Source organism: Enoplosus armatus, chromosome 16, assembly GCF_043641665.1.
Source record: "Enoplosus armatus isolate fEnoArm2 chromosome 16, fEnoArm2.hap1, whole genome shotgun sequence".
Lineage (NCBI taxonomy): Eukaryota > Metazoa > Chordata > Actinopteri > Centrarchiformes > Enoplosidae > Enoplosus > Enoplosus armatus.
Window position 1 is genome coordinate 19,434,023 of NC_092195.1, and position 21,179 is coordinate 19,455,201.

General features: G+C 41.9%; 2 protein-coding genes across 2 annotated transcripts; both read left to right on the forward strand.

The window, feature by feature from the left end:
• The first annotated feature begins 86 nt into the window (after positions 1-86).
• slc39a7 (solute carrier family 39 member 7) lies at positions 87-6,990 on the forward strand. The gene is made up of 8 exons (XM_070921179.1): positions 87-175; positions 1,434-1,903; positions 2,965-3,133; positions 3,577-3,654; positions 3,843-3,977; positions 4,210-4,323; positions 5,538-5,734; positions 6,020-6,990. The coding sequence occupies exons 2-8, from the start codon at positions 1,442-1,444 to the stop codon at positions 6,272-6,274; spliced, it is 1,410 nt and encodes a 469-aa protein (XP_070777280.1). The 5' UTR covers positions 87-175; positions 1,434-1,441; the 3' UTR covers positions 6,275-6,990.
• Positions 6,991-12,578: 5,588 nt separating this feature from the next.
• Positions 12,579-20,792, forward strand: LOC139299280 (chitin synthase chs-2-like). The gene is made up of 22 exons (XM_070922187.1): positions 12,579-12,604; positions 13,107-13,242; positions 13,439-13,627; positions 13,753-14,632; positions 14,991-15,174; positions 15,336-15,431; positions 15,556-15,717; positions 15,862-16,036; positions 16,214-16,315; positions 16,424-16,565; positions 16,731-16,931; positions 17,026-17,141; positions 17,340-17,508; positions 17,699-17,878; positions 18,001-18,276; positions 18,390-18,570; positions 18,659-18,693; positions 18,785-18,849; positions 19,260-19,370; positions 19,465-19,679; positions 19,777-19,870; positions 20,676-20,792. The coding sequence occupies exons 1-22, from the start codon at positions 12,579-12,581 to the stop codon at positions 20,790-20,792; spliced, it is 3,852 nt and encodes a 1,283-aa protein (XP_070778288.1).
• The last annotated feature ends 387 nt before the right edge of the window (positions 20,793-21,179 follow it).

A 21,179-nucleotide genomic window follows, 5' to 3' on the forward strand; every position in this document is an offset into this window, starting at 1 on the left:
CACACTTGGAATGGAATGCGTTCCCGCGAGATTTCGTTGAGTTTACTTGAGTTAATGCCACGTCTTCCCATTAGCATCAACGTAGACAGAAATATCAGCAGTTTACCAGACATATTGCACGCAGGACAGAGAGTCATCCAGTGGCCCAACAGGCAGTGATATCTGACACACTCCGGTAAGAACAAATAGTTTGTTTTTCACTGTATGTCGCAGTTAGTGATGTTGCTCCCGCTGCAGCAACATGTTAGCTAGCTAGCCAGCTAGCATGCTTTCTTCACAACTTGTGGAAACGGGAGATCAGTGGTCATTGTTTGATGACTGGGGCATTCAACAGTTTACTGTGAGATTAAAGTTGACACTTTTCAAGACTAAGAGATTATCCGCTTTACATCCACACCCGATGTGTGAAGCCGCTAGCAAATAAACACAAAGCTAAATCAAACTCGACTGGGCTGACTGTTAGTTAACTAACAAGGATTGCATCGTTACAGTTATAACGTTAACACCGTCTGCACACAGCAGCAGGTACCTTAACTGCTACTACTGTACACAGTGTACTCAGTATTATAATAGTTTTACATCAGGGCAAGGCCAAGCCAATGAATATGTCTAATATAACATAACCTTAGTGCAGCACAACAGGACAGCCGAAGTGTGCGGTGCAGTCACCTTATCCTGCTGTTGTATTTGATCGCCCAATTTTGAGTCCCAGCATTGACCAAATTGCAGTTTGAATATCTGCCATGTTGGTACTGCAATGCAAACTGGCGGGCCTGATGACGAAAGGATAGCTCACTGAAGAAGCACTGGGATCTGGATCACTTAAACCAGATTTGGTGGTAATCTGGAACACTTGATACCGAGTGTGACTGGAAAAGCATCTTTGACTATATGAGACAGCCACCAAACAACAAACAAACCTCCCAAATGCGTTTTCTTTGCTGATGCCTTTTCATTGTTTCCTCTTTTGCAGTGGCAGCTTCTTACAAATGAAATGACAACAGAGCAGCACAGTATTTCCACACAGATTGTTCCATAGTTCACACTGATCAGGAATGAGATAAATGCTGCAGTGCTTTGTGCAACTGCTGGATCTGCTTTCCTCCCAGTGCCTTAATGTCACAGGGAGAAAGATGAATCATCTCAGGCCCGTTCTTAAACCGCTTTCTGCTTACTAGCCCTTCACTATAGAGTGCCGCTCTGTATGAAGTCACAGCTGTGGTGAATGTTATGTCGCTACTGTAAATGCATAACATCCCAAAACAGTTAACATGTGCCATAAAGTAGATGGTGTATTTCTCTATTAGCTAGGGACAAAGTGATTGTTTCTGTTTATTTTAACTTCATCCTGTAATTTTTTATTTGCAATCTGGTTTATTTGCAATCTGTGAGTTTTTATTTATTCTATATTTTCACTTTTCTCTTTGTCTAAGGGGATAATATGGGCTGTGTACGTCTGCTGGCACTGACAGTGGTCACATCTGCAGTACTCCTGTTAGCCTCCCATTCAACCATCGCTCATAGCCATTCCCATGGCGACCATGGACACGCCCACTCCCACGGCCACCATCACCACGGCCACCATCACCACGGCCACTCTCATGGAGAAGAAGATCACGACCCTCAGGTGAAGATGTTCCACGGAGCGAGCAAATGGAGCGCCGAGGCCAACCTCCCTGCACACGAAGAGGAGCACCACGGACACGCACACTCTCACGACCACGGACACGCACACTCTCACGACCACGGACACGCACACTCTCACGACCACGGACATGGGCACGCTCATCAGGAGGATATTGTTCGGGTGCACAAGGAGGAGAGTGGACACGGGCACTCACACGGAGGGGAGAGGGTGAAGAGGGAGGCGGAGAAGAGGGACATCGTGGAGCTCTGGACGCAGGTGTGGTCATGGGTTTGAAATGTGTGACATTTTAAGGGAATTGTTTGACATTTTGGGAAATTTGCTTTTTTGCTTTCTTGCTGAGAGTTAGATGAGAAGATTGAAAACCCTCATATCTGTTCGTTAAGAAGACTCCAGGAAGTCACAGCGCCTGACCAAGAAATGGTCTGGCACATAACCCCCTGTAAAACCACAGCTTGTCATTTTTACGGATAAATAAATGAGATGTAACGTGTTAGTTAGTGTGCTTTAGAGATGCTGGTACTTGGATTTCATTGACCTATGGAGTGAGCCAGGCTAGCTCTTTCCCTGTTGACAGTTTTTATGCTAAACAAAGCTAACTGCCTCCTGGCTCCAGCTACATATTTAACAGGCAGAAATTACAGCAGTATTTATCTTCTTTATTCCTTAACTATTCCTTAAAGGGCTTTGCAGGTACTGTCATTTAATGAAATTTATTTTTAATAACTATAGATTGTGGTGTTGTTATTTTGTCCAAGTGAACACCTTATAATGTAATTCAGCATAATTCCCAAACCCGCCTGTCAACATCGACTCCTCTTTTACTCTAACTTACTCTTTTACTATGTGCCTAACTTGTGCGTTGGACTGGAAGCGCTGTCAAAATGCTTCTATGTACACGGCAGTACTCAAGCTGAACAGATCCAGCGTGTGCTGCTTTCACTGTGTGACTGGTTTAGACAAGATTTACTGTGTACAGCCAGGTTTAGCCTTGCTGTGTTATCTAAGCCCTAATAGGGGCATGGAGTAGTCAGTTTTCTCAGCAGCAGGCTTTCCATGTCATAATTTATTTTATTGTCGAGTCATTGGTACTGATCCTTAACAATGTCCTATCCAGACAGATATGTGCTGACAAATCTAAGCTCCTCATACATGATTTACTTAGATTAGCTTCCTCACAGATCACTGTGCCTCTCCTCTCCTTTTCGCCTCTAATTCCTGTTTTGCCCTAATGTTGCATTGTTGATCTTGCAGTTTGTTATTTTATTCTCTCCCACAACACTTATGAAAAGTAAACTTCCCTCCATCCCTGTCCGCAGGCTATCGGAGCGACCCTGCTCATCAGTGCAGCTCCTTTCCTCATCCTGTTTCTGATCCCAGTTCAATCCAACAGCGACCAGCACCAGAACCTGCTCAAGGTGCTGCTCAGCTTCGCCTCAGGTGGACTGCTGGGTGACGCCTTCCTCCACCTCATACCACACGCTCTGGGTAGGTAGTTGATCCATAGAAATCTGTTTTTAATAGCTGCCTCTCTGGCTCAATGTTTTTACCTCTGTCTGTCTGAGTTGCTGAGTTTTTATTATCTTCTCCACCTAAAATGTAGGCTAACTTGAAGCAAAAGGCTTTTTTTTATTATTATTATTGCATTTGTAAAGTAAAACACTTAAATCTATGCCCATCTCATCAGTTCACAAGGAGGCTACGACAGAGAAAATAGTCCCCTCTTGATTAAAATGCTGTAGATTCACCCATACACACAAATCTAAGAAACATAACTTTCCTCATAGCTCACTTTCACTTTGTCTGGAGACTCCAGACCAGAGTTAGTTAGCCCCACATGTAGTATGACACTTCATTGTCATTTATTCATTCAAACAATAACTTTTGAGTTTAATGTCTGTTTCCTCTCGTGTCGTATTTGTTCTGTACAGAGCCCCACTCTCACCATGAGGAAGACCACGGACACTCGCACCAAAGTGAAGAGTCACATGACCATGGTCACTCCCACGGTACGCAGTAATTGCCTTTTCTTTTATTTTATGTGTAGTCAGTGGTGCAAAAATAAACCAACAAAGAAATTTATAAAAGCAAAAAGAAAAACCTACTTTCTACATGGTGACATAACTTTTTAGCTGAAGTGACAGACGTGACGTGTATCACAGTTCCAACCAGTGCTCCCTCTCCTCTACCTGCACAGGAGCTGCCCACGGTCACATGATGTCAGTGGGTCTGTGGGTTCTCGGTGGGATCATCGCCTTCCTGGTGGTAGAGAAATTTGTGCGTCTGCTGAAGGGAGGGCACAGCCACGGACATTCCCACGGTCACTCACATGGTACGCATGGTGGAAACTCATCTGCCGTTTTCATTGTCATACATAAAATATGAATCTGCAGAAAAGTATTCTTATTGCCCCTCTGGCACGTGCTATTTTGTAGCTACAGAATGTCCATTATATTAGCCAAAGGGGCTAATTACCTTTTAAAATCTTTCTGTAGCCACTACTCGTAATCTCAATAGCTGATCTGGGGACTGCGGCTTATTTGAACTTTATGTAACATTTTCAGATGCTCCCAAGGAAAAGGTCAGTGATGGAGAAGAAGAAAAGGAAAAGAAGAAGAAGAAAGAGGATAAAGAAAGCAAAGACGAGAAGGTGCCAAAGAAAGAGGAGAAGAGCTCAGGTGAACAGTTCATTGATTTCCAGATATGTACCTCTGATTGGAAACAAAGTAGATGAGCTCAACAGCCCCCTCTGGTGGCCAGTTACTGATCTGTAGTGTGGTTGAATGTCATGCAACATATTTACAAATTAAAAACACAAGCAGACAATCAGCAATGAAACTGTCTACTAAGGTTGCTTCAATAGAAAAGAAATGGCTGCATGTACATACGCATACATGTGGCTCAGGTAAATGCAAAGCTCTGGGTTTGAATATTTGACATTGAACATTTCTATTTTTCATTAGATATTTTTAGCTATTAAAACACCAGTGTGTATGTGTGTGTGTATATATATTTATATTTGTATATAAATATACTAAATTCTTCTTTTGAAAAGAATTTAGTAGAAAACAGATTTCTACCAGGCAACCTGGTGTGCAGTTATTAGCTGATTTATGGGTGAAAAGACATCTAGATGTTTATGTTAAAATTGGTCTGAATGTCAATGAAAATAGTTGCATATAACTATAGATTCAGCAGCATTTTAATGACCATGTGTTTCTGCTTTTAAACAAATATTTCACCTAGATGCCTTTCAAAAGTAAGGCATCAAAAAAGATATCAGTATTGAAACTACTTGAACTGTTTCACTGTGTCCAAAGTCACTCAAATAAGGAAGTGATTGTATTTAATTTTGCCATATAGTAGGTCTGCCTAAATTCTAAGTTTGAGACGTGTGCACTACTGCTCTCAAACATTCCCACAATTGTATGAAAAAAAGTACCACCAAGACATAGAACCTACTTTTTATATGGAGTTTTATTATGAAGACAGTTTTTTTTCACTAAATGAGGGAGTGGTTTTGGGCTCAGCCCAAGTCACGTTCTCTGGAGCTTCAATTGCATGTTCTTGGCTCTCATAAGGGCATGTTTAATGGTTTATTTAACATAAGCTTCTTGTTGATCAGGTCCTTAATTTGTTACTGTGCTGATTCCTTCGGGCTGAAACGTGTTTTGTTTGGCTTCATGTCAGTCGCTCACGTCAGCGCAGGTATGTGCTGCTGGAATTATATAGATCTTTGTGACCTGAACATTGTGACCTCGTTTAAACAGAAACAGCTGATCTTTTACCACAGAAATGCACCGCTGACCCAGTGTCCAAGATGTAGGCTGGCTGAAAAGTGTGTTTACACACTCTTAACTCCCTTTATTCTCCATTCTCTCCACTAACACAGACATCAAGGTGTCCGGTTACCTGAATCTGGCAGCTGACTTCACACACAATTTTACCGACGGCCTGGCAATCGGGGCGTCGTTCCTGGTTGGTCCAGCAGTTGGCGCCGTCACCACCCTCACCATCTTGCTGCACGAGGTCCCACATGAGATCGGAGACTTCGCCATCCTTGTCCAGTCTGGCTGCACTAAAAAAAAGGTAGCTATCTACTCAAGCTGTATGTATGAGTGCCAAATATAAGAATAAAGAATCTTTCCATCACAGATAACCAGCAGGACCTTTTAATCAATCTTAACAAAGTTTATCAGCCCAGTATTCTGACACCTACATGACTTTTTTGGTTCGCTGAAGCTCTCAGCGTACTTACACACTGTGCAAACATCATGTCATTCACAACATGCACACTTGACACTAAAGAATTTTCTTATAAATACATGTATGGAGAGGAGAATGTGTAGTCATCCTCTTCCTCTTTCCCATCAGGCCATGTGTCTACAGCTGCTGACAGCCCTGGGAGCTCTGGCCGGCACAGCCTGCTCCCTATTGGCTGAGGGCGTGGGCGCTGCGGCGACCGCCTGGATCCTGCCGTTCACAGCCGGCGGGTTCGTTTACATCGCCACGGTGACCGTGCTCCCAGAACTGCTGGCGGGCCGCTCCAGTTTCGGCCAGTCTCTAATGGAGATCCTGGCCCTGCTGTTCGGAGTCGGCATGATGGTGCTGATCGCCGAGTACGAGTGAGAAGCAGCAGAGTGGACAGAAGCTCCTTACAGAGTGAGACAGCGAGGGAGAAGGTCAAAAACGGTTGAGAAAAATGGCGGTTTTAAGTAGAGTTCAAGTGGATTATTATATGTCAGGGGTGTATTTTCTTGTTTTTTTATTATTTTTGTTTTGGTACAAACACCACCCACTGATGGCGAATGGATGATTTTTGTTGTTGTGTTTTGTTTTTTTTTAGCAGTTCACATCCCTGATTAGTGTTAATGTTTCTTTTTCGGCTTCTTAAAAACTGTTCAGCAGGAGAGACTAAGAGCTGGAAAGAAACGACCGGATAGAAACGTTTTTTTGAGGACGACTGTGTTGTTCACTGAGGGCGCCCATCATGACAGGAGGGGGAAATCTGTCTGTCCGCCTGTCCCAAAACTCACTCACCACTTTCACTACATGGATCATTCAGCTATAGTTTTACTGCAGCTTAAACTGACGGCCGGTCCCCTCCAAAAGTGGCTTAAAGTAGATACATTTTCAAGCCATATCACCAAATTTTCTATCATTTGGCAAGTGGCTGCTCCTTAAAACTACATTGGGTCAGTTTTAGGAGTCAGTTTTTCTCTCTACAGTGACCTGCTCAGTTACATGTGTTTTATGTCTGTTTCATTTGGAGATATTGAATGTTGATATTTTTACATTCCACAAAATAAAAGTAAATGTGGCTTCTACAGATGTGCCCAAAATCATCATGATCACTCTCAAATCATTAAAATCTTTATGAAAGGAAGAGTTGGTGAAAATACTGACAGCTGTGATGAACTTCCACAATAAAGGCTCATCATTTTCAGTCATTATGACTGTTCAGCATATTCTGTTATTAAAGACACATAAAAATGGGATATGAGGTGAGTCTGTAAATGATTGAATGGCCTGTTTTAATTGAACAAGAATGAAATTGAAAGTCGAAACCAATAAACATGAGTTAATCTGCTATTAACAGACGTGACCACAAGAGGGAGCAGGAGGTTTGTCGTTGGTGTCATTGAGGTTCCTGTGACAGATGTGTGAGTGATGGATTGCACAGACAATACAAAAGCATGACCACATTCACCTGATACGTACCTGACATTACTGCTACTGTCAACTTTCACTAGAATTGTGTCTGATGCTGCGGGCAGTAAATCCTTTCGAGAGGGGGGGTAGAAAGTAGCATTAATTTAGAAATAAAGAGTATGTACAAAAATATAAAACATTATGTATAAAATATACACATTTACAATATGTAAGTGAAAAATCAAGGTAAAAAAGATAGAATAAATAATGAGGTAGTATATGGCAGGTGAAATAGGTCCAGAATCAGTCAGTTTATTCTGAGGGTCAGTGACACTCAGAGGGAGGAGTTGAACAGTCTGATGGCCACAGGCAGGAATGATTTCCTGTGGCGCTCTGTTGTACATTTGGGTTGGAGTGAGTCTCCCACCACAAAAATACGTCATTCCTGCAGCACCCTATCGTCAGAGATAAAATGACTTCTGTGTCACAAGCTCCATGAACACACCGGGACATTGTAAAATCACATGTTGTAGCCGCCTTGACATTCTTTGCTGTTTCAATGTATAAATAACGCAACTGCCATCTTGGTTGCATTCATTTTCAAAAAGTTAGTTAGTACACCCAAATCTATCAGATTGCTCCTTTAATTCAATTGTGATTTTTTTTGAAGCACAGGGGTATAAATGACAAATGTCTCAGCTATGTCTTCTTCTTCGTCGTCGTCTTCTTCTTCTTCTTCTTCTTCAGTGTGCAGTAGTCATTCAGCCTCAGGGTCGTTGCCTCACTGATGTGACATCCGCAAAGCTATATCCAGATTGTACAAACAAACAGATGTTAGTTAACATATATACATGTGAGCCATAGGGCTTATTCTGAAACAACTGTTATGAACATGTCTGACGTACACTACAATGAAAATATGATGGCATTCATATCTGTGTCAGTGTAGTATGAGACGAATCCAGTACAGGAGAAGTGTAAAAGCTCCAATGTTCCCACTTCATGTCACATTTCAAAGCCCAGAAGCTTATTACCATTCCCCCCCCCAAAAAAACTCCACATAAACTACTTGAAGGGGTTTTCACATGAGACAAGCGACAGTGCTACAGTCGAATAATTCAAATTGCCAACTCAAAGCTGTGCTGACTCATGCACGATCAGCCCGAGTGACATGAGTTGTTGCTTTGGAGTTTATAAGGTGTGACAATTATTCTCGTTTACATTACAAAGAAATCAAAATACTGCCACCTTGTAATTGCAGTATCAGTATGTACTCAAACAAACGTGCCAGGAATGCAGGAACAACCCAAGCAGATCAAGCAGCAGAATATCAATCAAATGAAATAGCTGGATAACACCTACGTAAACTGAAACCGCACAGAAAAGTGACATCCATCCATTTTCTATACCTTATACTTCACAGGGTCGCGGGGGGCTGGAGCCGAGCCCAGAGGTGGGGTACACTCCGGACGGGACGCCAGTCAATCAGAGGGCTGACGCATAGACAACAACAACAACAGACAACCGGTCACACTCACAGTCACACCTACAAGCAATTTAGAGTCATCAACATAACCTGCATGTCTTTGGATTACGTGAGTACCTGGATACCTGTACCCACCTGTACCCCTGAGAACCCACGCAGGCGCCGGGAGAACGTGAACTCCACGCAGAAGGGCCCCCAATTAAATTATTATGTTTATTATTTATGTTTTAAAAGGTGCAATCAGGGATCTGAAAGTAAACAAAAGGGTATATATTTTTTTAGCCATGAATGGTTATGGTTTGTTCTTACTGCCAATTAAACAGGCTGAACTGAGATAGTGAACATTAAATCTGTCTTGGTTAAAAGGCTTTTAAAATGTTAATATACTGGTTTATTATTCATGGTTTAGCAAAGAAACGTGTGTGTGTCCTCCGGAAGCGTCACTTGAGGACAAACAAACTTTCAACAATTCAACAAGATGCTGGTTGTTCGACAGTTTTTAATTTTGAGTTTTAAATTTTGAAGGTTAGTATTCTATTGTTAAAGCAGAAGCTAAGCTTAGATCTGGAATTAAAAATAAAAAAACAACAGCTCTAATTTAAACAGTTCAGATGTTCTACATGTCACATGTATTTTCAGTGACGCTATTAATGCACGTGTGTCCTCTCCACCCCGTCAGAACCAAGATGAAAACCTATAATTAGGGATCTGCCTTCCTGACTGCTAATTGCGGATGAGTCATTCATGTAATAGGAGAGATGTAATGGGTCAGTCTTTTCCACTGAGCAACAGTTACGAATGTTTGCTTTGCCAACACTGGACCAATATTAGTGTCATAGCTACATGGACACAGTTCCACAGTTTGATGAGGTGGTTCGACAGCCTGTACGTTAATTAGAGAAAGTGGAATCTCCAGCTTTTTAAAGAACCTGCCTGAAACTTTCAACCTCACTTCCAGTTACTGTGTTTTGGCCTCAGGGGTTGTGCAGTATCTCTTGATGAAAATGTTTGTAATTGTTGGCTGTCACAGTGATCATTTCTCAGAATTACATTTTTGTTCCTGCACACGCTGACATGTGAAAACTTCAAAGCGAGGACAGTAGTTAAAATATTAGAAATACCGATGAGTCCAAATTCCCCCAGCACAACCGCTCCCTCCTAAGACATGTTTGACTAGACACGAAACAAAACTCTCTACATTTTATTGCTGTTTTATTTTTCACATTATATTTACTAATCTATCAGTTCTGTTATATTCTCTTCAAATGTTCGTCTAAGTGCTGTTTCAAAGAATTTTCTGCTCATTCTGGTGCTTAACACTAAAAATCCATTCTCTTAATTGTAATTCAACTTATTGTACTGCTCAACATCAGTCACGCCGACAGACACTGATTCTAAAAGATACGAGAAGTAGGTCATTTGTCTGTAATTGTAGAATGATAAAACTTCTCACAAATAATACTGATGAGTACCGACTGTGACCTGATTTTACAATGACAAGAACGTGACGCCTTTAATTGCAGAAAGACTTACATGGAAGAAAAGTGTTCTCATTAAAGCTGGTACACGTGAGAGACAGCCGGTAAAATCACAGAGAGGTCTATAAGCTGTTTTATTAAATATGTTTTACCAGTTCTGTGTCTATGTATCCCCTTATATGAAGAGAATATTGAAATCCTAATTATTACCATGAAACCCAAAATACAAAACTGTTAAAGGGACGGTACTGAAGACACTTCTTTTCTTCCTTCCTTTTCCAAATCAAACTCCTTTATCAACTGAGACGCTGCGGCTGCAGTGACTCACAGCTGCATTTCTGTGACCCTGCAATCCAATTGATGCTGTAAGTGTTACAGCATCTAAATACAGCTATTTAGTATTGTATGTAAAGTTTGAGAACTCACAAGTGGTTTTCCCAGTTTGGCCTGGCCGGCACAGAACAACTCTTACTGTTACGGTGGTCTCCCCAGCCCGATGTTTTGTTGACCCATCTATTCACCCCGACCCCTTCCTATGTGGACTTTGTTGCTCTTTATCAACATCACTTTACCTCCACCCTTGTGTGGTGAGGGAGAGGTGCGTTCCTAAATCCCGTAGCTCTGTGTTTAAAACAAAGAGGCAGAAACTTTAGCTTCCGTTCAGCTAGCGCGCCGCCAGCCTCTTGGTGGTTTTAAGTTCCTCCAAAACTCTACGCCTCATCTAGTGACACTTGTTTTAAGCATTACACTAACACAGGAACAAGCAGAATGAAATGTATTTGGCATTCAATTGCTATGTGAGACAACATACATTTTTTAAAAATATATCGGAGTACCTGTTTTTAAAGCATTTAACTTATGATTTTAGCCCCATAATGAACTTTACTATAGATCCAATGACTTTTAAACATATTTATGCCATTTTTAACTCCTGCTGATAGATTTTTTTTTTCCACCCTTTTTACTTTAACCCTTTACACTTGCTCCTGTCATAATTACTACAGCCAGTAGAGGGCTTTGTCACCTGAATGTAAACATATATCATTTTGGGGCACCGGCTGAAACTACAGTCGCTACCTGGCTCATGTGTAGTTTGTTTTTACAGCGGCCCTCCTTGTTTTTCATTTACATCCCTTCTTAATATGTTTGATGCTTCTGTTTACTGGGGGATCAATACATCTTGACTGTCAGTCATCCAAGGTTATTGCTGCCTCCCTGTTTGCTTGCAGTAGCATAAAATCCCTGGATCGGTTGCAAGTGGTGCAGAGCATCTCAGCAAGGCTTTTTGACCACCAGGTCCTCCAGAAAGATTCATGTGACTCAAAATCAGAGTTCAATTCAATCATTACTAGAGCTCAGCACGGTCAGGGACGTACATCAGTGAGCTGTACAGCAGCTCTTGGGTCTCTGAGGTTTTCCTGACTGGTCCTTTGAGACTTTGCCTTTGTGGTTGTGTCACCTGAACTTTGAAACTGACACACCTGTTTAGACTAGCCTTTCCCACCATTCACTCTCATATTATGTCATATTTTTAGGCATGTTACTTTTGTATTTTTGTGTAATGTCTGTTTGAGAAAGGTATGACATAAATAAACATACCTTATTTTGTTTCTGTGGTTACACCATCGCTGGAATTTTCCTTTGAAATGTTCTTGTAACTGTTCTTCCAAAAGGCAAGTTTTCTGTTGGAAGTCACGGCGCCGAGTGGCTTCATAAATTTAAACACTTGTTGTTAGCCCTAAGCGAAAGTCGAAGTTTATGTTTGTGAAACAACCCCTGCAGACACCTGATACGGCAGCGGCAGTAGCAGTGGTATTAGATCACAGGGTAACACTTTACAATATGGTACTTGCAACTAAATCAAAGGCATCTTCTCTTTGCTTTACATTTTAAAGTGGTACTCCAGCTATTTAGTATTGTATATAAAGTTTGAGCTTTGAACTCCATCGTCAGTGTGTGTTTTTTCCACCCATCACTTTCATGTTATGGGGCGAAGTGAACACTGCAGCCTCGAGAAAGAATAGAAGAATAGATTTCTATTGTTGTTCCCAGCTGAGCACATTATTTATGAGTGATGAATCTCTTTCTACATTTAATACAGTACAGTCCTAATAATAACAATGATGATAATAATTAGCACAGGGACAGGCTGTTACATGTGCCATATGTTTGTCGTTCCCTCCTTTGCTTATATGTGCAGCTGTACTCACTCTGGGTGTCTCCCTGACACGACCGTGCCCTGTTCGGCTGTCAGAGGGAGTCATGCACTTTATATACAGATGTTCAACCGCAGGGCTGATCATTTGCAACAGCCATCATGGAGAAAGACAGAGATGTGCCCAAGTAAGTAATACTATATATTCTGTTAGTTTTTTATTTGTCAGTAATAGAAGTTAATTCAAGCTATTAACAAAAACTGTTTATTTAATTAGAAATAATTTGAAAAGAATCAACAATTAGTTCAACAATCGTTTTATTTTGTAATTTAATATTTTTCTGTAATTGCAGTTATTTATGTTTTCATGTATACAGTTGTTGATTGTTTAGGTCATTAGGTCTTTCTTATTAATCATTTATAAGCAGTAGATAAACATGTAATAAATTATTTATAACATGTTATATTGTAGTTATATACATGTATAATGATATTATTAGTAATTTTGACAATTATCAATTATTATTTCAACTTATTCTATAGAGACATTATCTATCAATCTATGTCATTCTTCTTTAATGTATTACATCATATTTTTGCTGTATATGTACTATATTTCTACTTCCCGCCTCAATAGTTTTCGACCTGCCTTCCTTCTTCAGACTTTGACGTTGTGGTGTCTTTATTTAGGAGGCCGTGGGATACCTGTGAAGAGGTCCCGGTCATTGCAGATGAACAGACGCCATGGAAAATGATCAAACTACTAAAGATCATCACTCTGTATCTCGTCGCTGTGATTGTGTTTGGATTGGCTTTCTGTAGCAAGGTTTGCTAATTATTATTATTATTATTATTTTTTATGCATACATAGCATTAATACTATGAATATGTAATACTACAGCTAAACACTACAGAAGTAACCATTGAATTTGTGATTTCATTAGAATCACTCAACTCTAGCTGCTGATTCTACATTGCCCTCATATCACGGTATTAAATAACTGATTAACTCCTTTTCCCAGACTTCTTTCCTCCTCCTCATCACCTTGTCCAACGAAGGCACAAAGACCCTCCGAGATGAGCAGAAACCTGTTGCTCTGCTGTGTATCGGCTGCTCTCTCATCATTTCCAGTGTCTTTCTATTTCTCAAAAGCATCTGGAAATCATGCTACAAAACATCAAAGCTGCCAAGAAAAACAACTACAGCCCTGGTAAGACAAGAGTCAACATTTCCTAACTTTATGTCTTCTGTTGCTGATGCCAAAAACAGAGCCTGGTAGGTATCTTGACGCTTTTCTTTACCATGTTTCTAAATTTTCTTCTGCTTCTTCTTCAGGTTCTGTTCTTTGAGTTCATAGTGGCTCTGGGTGCAGCGATTCTCACGATCGTGGCAATGCCACACCTGGACATCGTGACCAACGTGACGATACTGAACGGCGTTGCCGTCTTCTCTGCACTCCTACAAGTGATCACTCAGTGCACTGCCAAAGAAAGGAACCGCTTCCTGGTGCCGTCCATCACCGCCTTCATCCTCATTTTGCTCGGTTACATCCTGTTCCTCGTCTTATACATCACGAAAGACCCTTCTGATATCAAAATGATCATTTGGGTGGGTCTGGCTGTTGGTGGCTCCTTCTTGGTGTCTTTCAACTGGTGGGAGAGCTACTTGAGACTGATCAGTGAGAACAGCAGCTCCGTCTTCCTCAAGAACCTGTGCAGAGATGTGAGAAAGTGCCAGAATGTGCTGCACATCCTCTCCAGCCTGCTCAGGATCGCGGTGACCGCCTGTGTGCTCGGAGCCTACGTCCCTCTGGCCAAGATGGACTGGGACATAGTGACCTCCATCCCGAGGCGTGAGACAAAAATTATAGCCATCATCATTGGGGTCCAGCTGGTCTCCTCTGCACTCTGCCACTGGTTTTCATTGGTAGCCTGCAAGATGCACGCCCTGCGACGATGCTTCATCCTGCCTTTGTACCTGGCCTCTCTGGCTGTCATGGTTCTGCTCATCGTCCCCGTTATCGTTTACTATCAGGACTACAGAACAAGTCTGAACGGGACCGCAAGCATCAACTTCACAGGCTACTGCAGTGAAGTTGTAGACGGAAGAAACCACAGCTTGAGCGGCGGCGTGTTCCCACATCTGGTTTTGGATGTTACACACACTCTGTGCTTCCTGGACATGTCCAAGATAACTGACGTTGGCATACTGACAGGTAATAAAGTAGACTCTGGTATAAGTTATACATATTATGCACAAAAATATGGTTAAAGATACTGTACTGTCTTTAGGGTCACCAGACCCAAACAAATAGAGTACAGTTTGTTAGTATGTCAGCCAAATGCGGAGGTCCTACATACCTGTCAGCCCCAGTGCTCAGGTGTGTACAGGAGCCATTGCTTTAAACTTTGGATCATGATGTATTTTTTTTTTTAAACAAAATTGGGAATGATCAATCATGCTCCATACGTATTACCAGTTAACCCTGCATGCTTATTTCATTATTTAGTGCTGCATTTTGTGGATACACTTAACAACTCGGTACTTTGATTTGTTCGTCAATCGTCCTTCAGGTTCAGCAGTGTCCTGGTGGCTCGGTCTGGTGTTGGCCACTCTCCATCTGTGGTACCTCAACCTGTATCGTATCCAGAGGACCCAAGACCTGTTCACCAGGAGGCTGTATGAAGGAGCCTTTATCGAGCAGTCCCTTCTCCTCAACACCCGATTCGACATCCAGACCAAAAACAGGGTGAAGACGTAAGTGTTTGTGGTGTTTGGGTAGGAGAAGTCCTCCAATTCGGTCCTCACAAGAATCATCTAAAACATTTTAGGCTGGTTAGGCTATCAAGTTACAGTTACATTGTCTCTTCTCCAAACAAAATTATGTTTCTCAAATTTGCGCATCTTGTCATATCAAGTTTTCGGGCATTTGAAACAGCGATGGTGTATCTGTGCGCGACCATGTGGCACGAGACCTACGATGAGATGATGAACATCATTATCTCAATATTCAGGTGAGTTACACGGACTCCTTTTTTTGCAGAGAAATTCTATCATCTTCTACATCTGTTGCTGCCCAAAATTCACTCACAGTGGAGTTCCTCACTGTTCCTCTGTATGTTTCTCTGAATACTGCAGGCTGGACAAGTACAGACCGAAGACAGAGCAAAAGTTCACAGATTTCACTTTTGAAGCTCATATCTACTTTGATGATGCATTCAAAAATGTGGAGGGGAGTCGGGGGCGTCACCTCAACGAGTACGCAGAGAGCCTTGTGGAAATCTTCACAGAAGTTTATGGGTAAGAACCATGTTAAAGATGGTCTACACAGTTACAGTGCATTTAGTGAGTCTCAAAAATGACCATAAAGTCCAGTTCTGACCTGACAGTAGCCATCGGCACACCACCAGAGGAACACATTTTTCTCTCATTCTGTGTCATCAGCATCTTCACAAACATCGATAAGACGTTCTTCAGAAAGCAGCAGCACATCCCTGATCAGAAGATCATAAGGACACCGTACGGAGGTCGCCTTGTGGTCACCATGCCTCACGGGAACAATATCGTGGTTCACTTCAAGGACAAAGAACTCATTCGTCACAAGAAGAGATGGTCTCAGGTAGGAAAATAATGACCTGTAGACTCCAGAAGGTACATTTACATGTACCGTTTACAGTTCACTTCATATTAAGAAATGTTTTTAATATATTGGAACATTTTTCTATTTCAAGCTCAACAATGCTTGAACACTTGAATCGGGAGAACATTTTGTTAATTGTTATTTCTTATTTTCCAGGTCATGTACCTTTACTATCTTCTGGGCTGGAAACTCATGACCAAATATTACGCACGCTGGCAGAAGGGAGAGGATGAGAAGGAGCTGAGAGCGGCGGTGCGGGTGAGACCAGAGAAACACTTTTGTTGATGTTTTTGATGAGTTTGAACACGCAGTATTTCTAAATAAAGCCTAAATTTAAAACAGAGCAAACTGTGCCTGTTCTTCCAGAAAGAGAAGCACAACACCTACCTCCTGGCTTTGGATGGGGACACAGACTTCCAGCCGGCTGCTGTGATGCTGCTCATCGATCGTCTGAAAATGTACCCACGTGTCGGGGCAGCATGCGGCAGGATTCACCCCACTGGATCAGGTTGGCACATTGTACAATTTAAATAAGCTAAGAGAAGACAGGAAATCATCAATCATATGAATAAATAGCTCAAAGATCCACCATTGAAGCTGAAAAACCAACAGTGACTGGCACTAGACAGACATTTGTGTTGAGGTTTACATTAGCTCTGTATTTCCTCCGCAGGTCCTGCGGTGTGGTTCCAGAAGTTTGAGTACGCCGTCAGTCATTGGCTGCAGAAGACAGCGGAGCACGTGATTGGCTGCGTGCTGTGCAGCCCCGGCTGCTTCAGTCTGTTCAGAGCGGAGGCGCTGATGGACGACAACGTGATGAAGAGATACTCCACCAAGTCCATGGAGGCGAGCCACTACATCCAGTACGACCAAGGTAAAGGACGATGGTTAACAGGACTTCCTGTTTCTTTCACTCTTGGTCTCTCCCTCCTCCTCTCACATATAAATGCATTTTGTGTTCCCTGCAGGTGAGGACCGCTGGCTGTGTACTCTGCTGCTGAAGCAGGGATGGAGAGTGGAGTACAACGCAGCATCTGATGCTTACACCAACGCACCTGAGGACTTCAAAGAACTCTACAACCAGGTGAGTCCTGCAGCTGATCAGAACCTTTCCACTAATATCATGATGGCCATAAAGTTCCCACAAATAATTCATATATTTCCTTCCGATATTCAGAATCTGCATATCAGAATCATATATGAATGTGGATCTCATTGCTTGCAAGTTGTCATTAAGCCAAAAATCACATCAGTCATGCTAATGATTATTTGCCACCTTCAGCGTCGGCGATGGGGACCATCCACAATGGCCAACGTGGTGGATCTGCTGGGTTCCACCAACGTAATTTCCAAGAGGAACCCATCCATGTCCAAACTCTTCATGTTCTACCAGCTCTTCGCCATCACCTCAGCCATCCTGGCCCCTGCCACTATCTGCCTTTTGATCGCAGGTCAGTGTTTTGAGTTTGAGCACATGATCTCTGCACGTACAACTTTTCGTGAACTTTTGAGATCAGCTAGACTTCACTGGACGTATGATTATCTTACAAATATTACATTTGAATGAATGCAAAAATAAAAGGCAAGAAGAACATGTAATACTAATATGTATGCACGTTCCTCCTCTTTTGTGATCTCCAGGTAGTTTGTCTTTCATCTTTAACATGAATGCCAGCGGTGCCCTGGTCCTGGCTGTGATACCTCCTGTCATTTACCTGATTCTTTGCTTCAAACTCAAGTCAGACACTCAGATCACTATTGCAGCAATCTTGAGTGTCATATATGCATTCCTCATGTTGGTGGTGACGATGTCTATTATTGGTAAGTTATATTCAAACAAGTATAACTTGTCTGCTTTATTTTGACTAAGTAAAATCATTTTAGAAGCACTGCTTGAACCTGCTTTAATTCCCAAAACTCTCCATACTTTTATCTTTCTTCAGGTTCAATGGTGAAGGACCGAACCATCCTGACACCCAGCAGCATTTTCGTCATCTCCATGGCCATCATTTACGTCATCACTGCGATAATGCATCCTCAGGAAATTCAGCTGGTGTTCCACGGCTTTCTCTACATTATATGCATCCCCAGCGCCTACCTCCTGCTCACCATCTACTCCATGGTCAACATGAACAATGTGTCCTGGGGCACCCGGGAGACAAAACCTGCAGCTGGAGCCGCAACGCCTGCAAGCACCCCACAAACAACAGCCCAGAAAGGTAGATACCAGGTTGAAAGTAAAAAAAGAGTCTATTGTCATGCCACTCACAGTGCAACACTAGACCAGTATTGTTCATGCTGACTGAACTGAAGCTGATCTTCATCCTTGCAGCTAAAAGCACCTTCCACCGACTCTTCTCGTGGGCCAAATGTTGTAAAAAATCCAGCCAGAGATCTGGAGGCGGGCAGCTCAGTGTCAACCAGGAGAATCTGATGCCAGAGTTTGCACAGCCTGAACCCCAGCCCCAAAACACTATTGTGGAGGACATAAGGATCCCTGAGGAAGAACAGAGGTAAGTTCAGGAGGTGGAACATCGATTGAAATGTACTGTGTCAGTAAGGTGTGCGATGATACTAATGATTTTCCTGATTGTGTTTCAGGCAAGTGGAGCCTGTGTTCGACTGTCCTGCCCAATGTAAGTTCAAACTATTTTGCAAAAATCAGGATGAAGTTTTGTTTTGCAAAAAATTCCGTTTTATACCCCCCCGTCTCGCTCTTTTCTCCAGGTTGGGTCACACAACTGCAGAATGCATCCAGTGACATGCGACTGCAGGAGGACTCACTCGACCAGGTGTGCATGTCTCGTTTTAGCAGCTTTTCATGATTATCTGCCTCTAAATCACATTATAATTGTCTGAAAATGATGCTCACCCTGTTCGGTTTCCCAGTGCAGGCGAAAACTGACCTTAACATGAAATTGAGGCATTTGTAGTAGTTTTTGTTATTTGCTGTATCTAAACATGCACAAATATAATGATGATTATTACAAATAGGACGGTTGATGCTCGTTACACAAATATTTCATTGTCCGAGTGGGTTTATACTGTTGCTAAACTCAAACACTAAGAGTGATGGTGAATTTTGGGATACACCAGTAAATGTGTACATACAGATTGTTTCCTGTCCTATCTGTGTGAGTTTTAAGAAATGTCAACATGAATTACATTTATAGGCTAATTAATTGAAAGGGTTTCTCTGCAGGAGGAGGAGCACTTCTGGAATGAGCTTCAGGAGAAGTACCTGCAACCTCTGGTTGATGACAAAGAGAGACAGAAAAAGATTGCCAATGACCTGCGAGAGCTTCGAAACAAGGTAGCTGTGGGGAGCTGAACTACGGTACATGTCTAACAGGAAATCACTGCGCAGTTCATCTTAAATTCATCCTATCACTTTTCATCTCACACAGATAAACTTCGCCTTCTTCATCATGAATGCCCTGTGGCTGGTGGCGACATTTACCCTCCAGCTCTTCGAGGCCTCCTTCTCCATCAAGCTCCCCAAGGTCGGCCTCGACCTCGTGTCCACCGGAGAATTCGTACAAATCGATCCCATCGCCTTCATGTTCATTCTGGGATTTGCCGTATCGGTTGTGATCCAGTTCTTGGCCATGTTTTACCACAGGTGACCACTTTGTTTTCCCTCAACAGGGTTTTGATTTTGATAATGTTCATATATCTGTTTGTATAAAATCTAACTTTCTTGTTCTGTGTTCATCCAGAATCTACACTCTGATCCATTACGTAGCCTTTCTGGACACAGAGCCCAAAGAGCAAAAACCTGAAAAAGAAGAATCTTTCCTGCCAAGCAAAAAGGTATTTACAACTGTTGCTGTTGTTTCTACCACTGCTACTGCTTCTACTAATAGCGTTGCTTATTTTAATACACCCGCTGCTGCTGCTGCTACTAGTCTACAGTTAGTATTGTAACAACTTGCAATGATACCAGAACTATTGATAAAAAAATATGTTCTTTGTTTATTGCAAATGTCCAAAATACTAAATGGCACGCAACTTTTCTCATGAAAGTTAACTTATGAAACAGTCAGAACTTTTTGAGGCTGACATGCTCAAAAACATCAAGGGAGGTGTGCAGCACTGCTGAAGACAAGACATGACTCGTAAAGATTCAATTAATTCTTCTACTAAGCACTGAAGAAGGTATATTAGTAGTAAAGTACATATACAGCTAAAGTCTACGCTGCACAACCGTGAGTCCTCATGCCTTCTTTTTATACTTGTTTTTACAGAAACATTTTATTATAGTTTGGGTTGAAAAGCAGTGAACCTGTGTGTTGACATTCAATCATGTCCAAGACCAATCAGCATTCATTGTTATTCTTATTTGATTTTAATCCACACAAAGGACAACAGCACTAGGATTTACCTCACTCTAATTGTTCAGGTTACGTAAGATGCAAAGACAGAAAATTAAATTTAAATTGCCTTGAAAATACTTTGGCTTAATAACTGAAGCCAGCAGGTACTTATTGTAATGACCAGCTGCGCCCTCCTGCCATTGCGGTTTCACTGGAACAAATATCTGAATCATCTGTCAGAAGTGTTCCAGGTGTGGTGGCAATTATGTGCGCTGATGTTCCTTCAATCTGCTCCCACCCAGGTCGATTCTGTGACTAACCCTGACTCCGACTCCCAGGACGAGTGGGAACCTGACAGCGATGATGAGTTCCCCTCTAGCTTGTACAACAGAAGTAGTGATGGAGGCACTATGGTGTAAACACAGACTCTGCGCACACTTTGTTTAGCACTTTGAAATATCCACTGCATGTGAGATTTTACCAACAAATGTCTTTATATGTATTATTTATGTTTTGTTATTTATAAAAAGCTCTTATTGAACCAAATGTCATAAAGTCCAGAAAACAAATGACACATATTCTAGATGACAATGTATAAAGAAGGATATAACTCATGAACAAGAACAAAACAACCTCTGAAAACTATTTGTGTGTATGTGCATATTAAAAGACCCAGTTTAATGAAACCGTAATGTGAAGAGGGATGAATGAAGTTTAGAAACAATTTTGACAATGTGAAGAGAAATGACACTGTCTGCGTCTACCGTCACAGACTAACTCATGAAGTTTGTTTCATGGTGAACAAA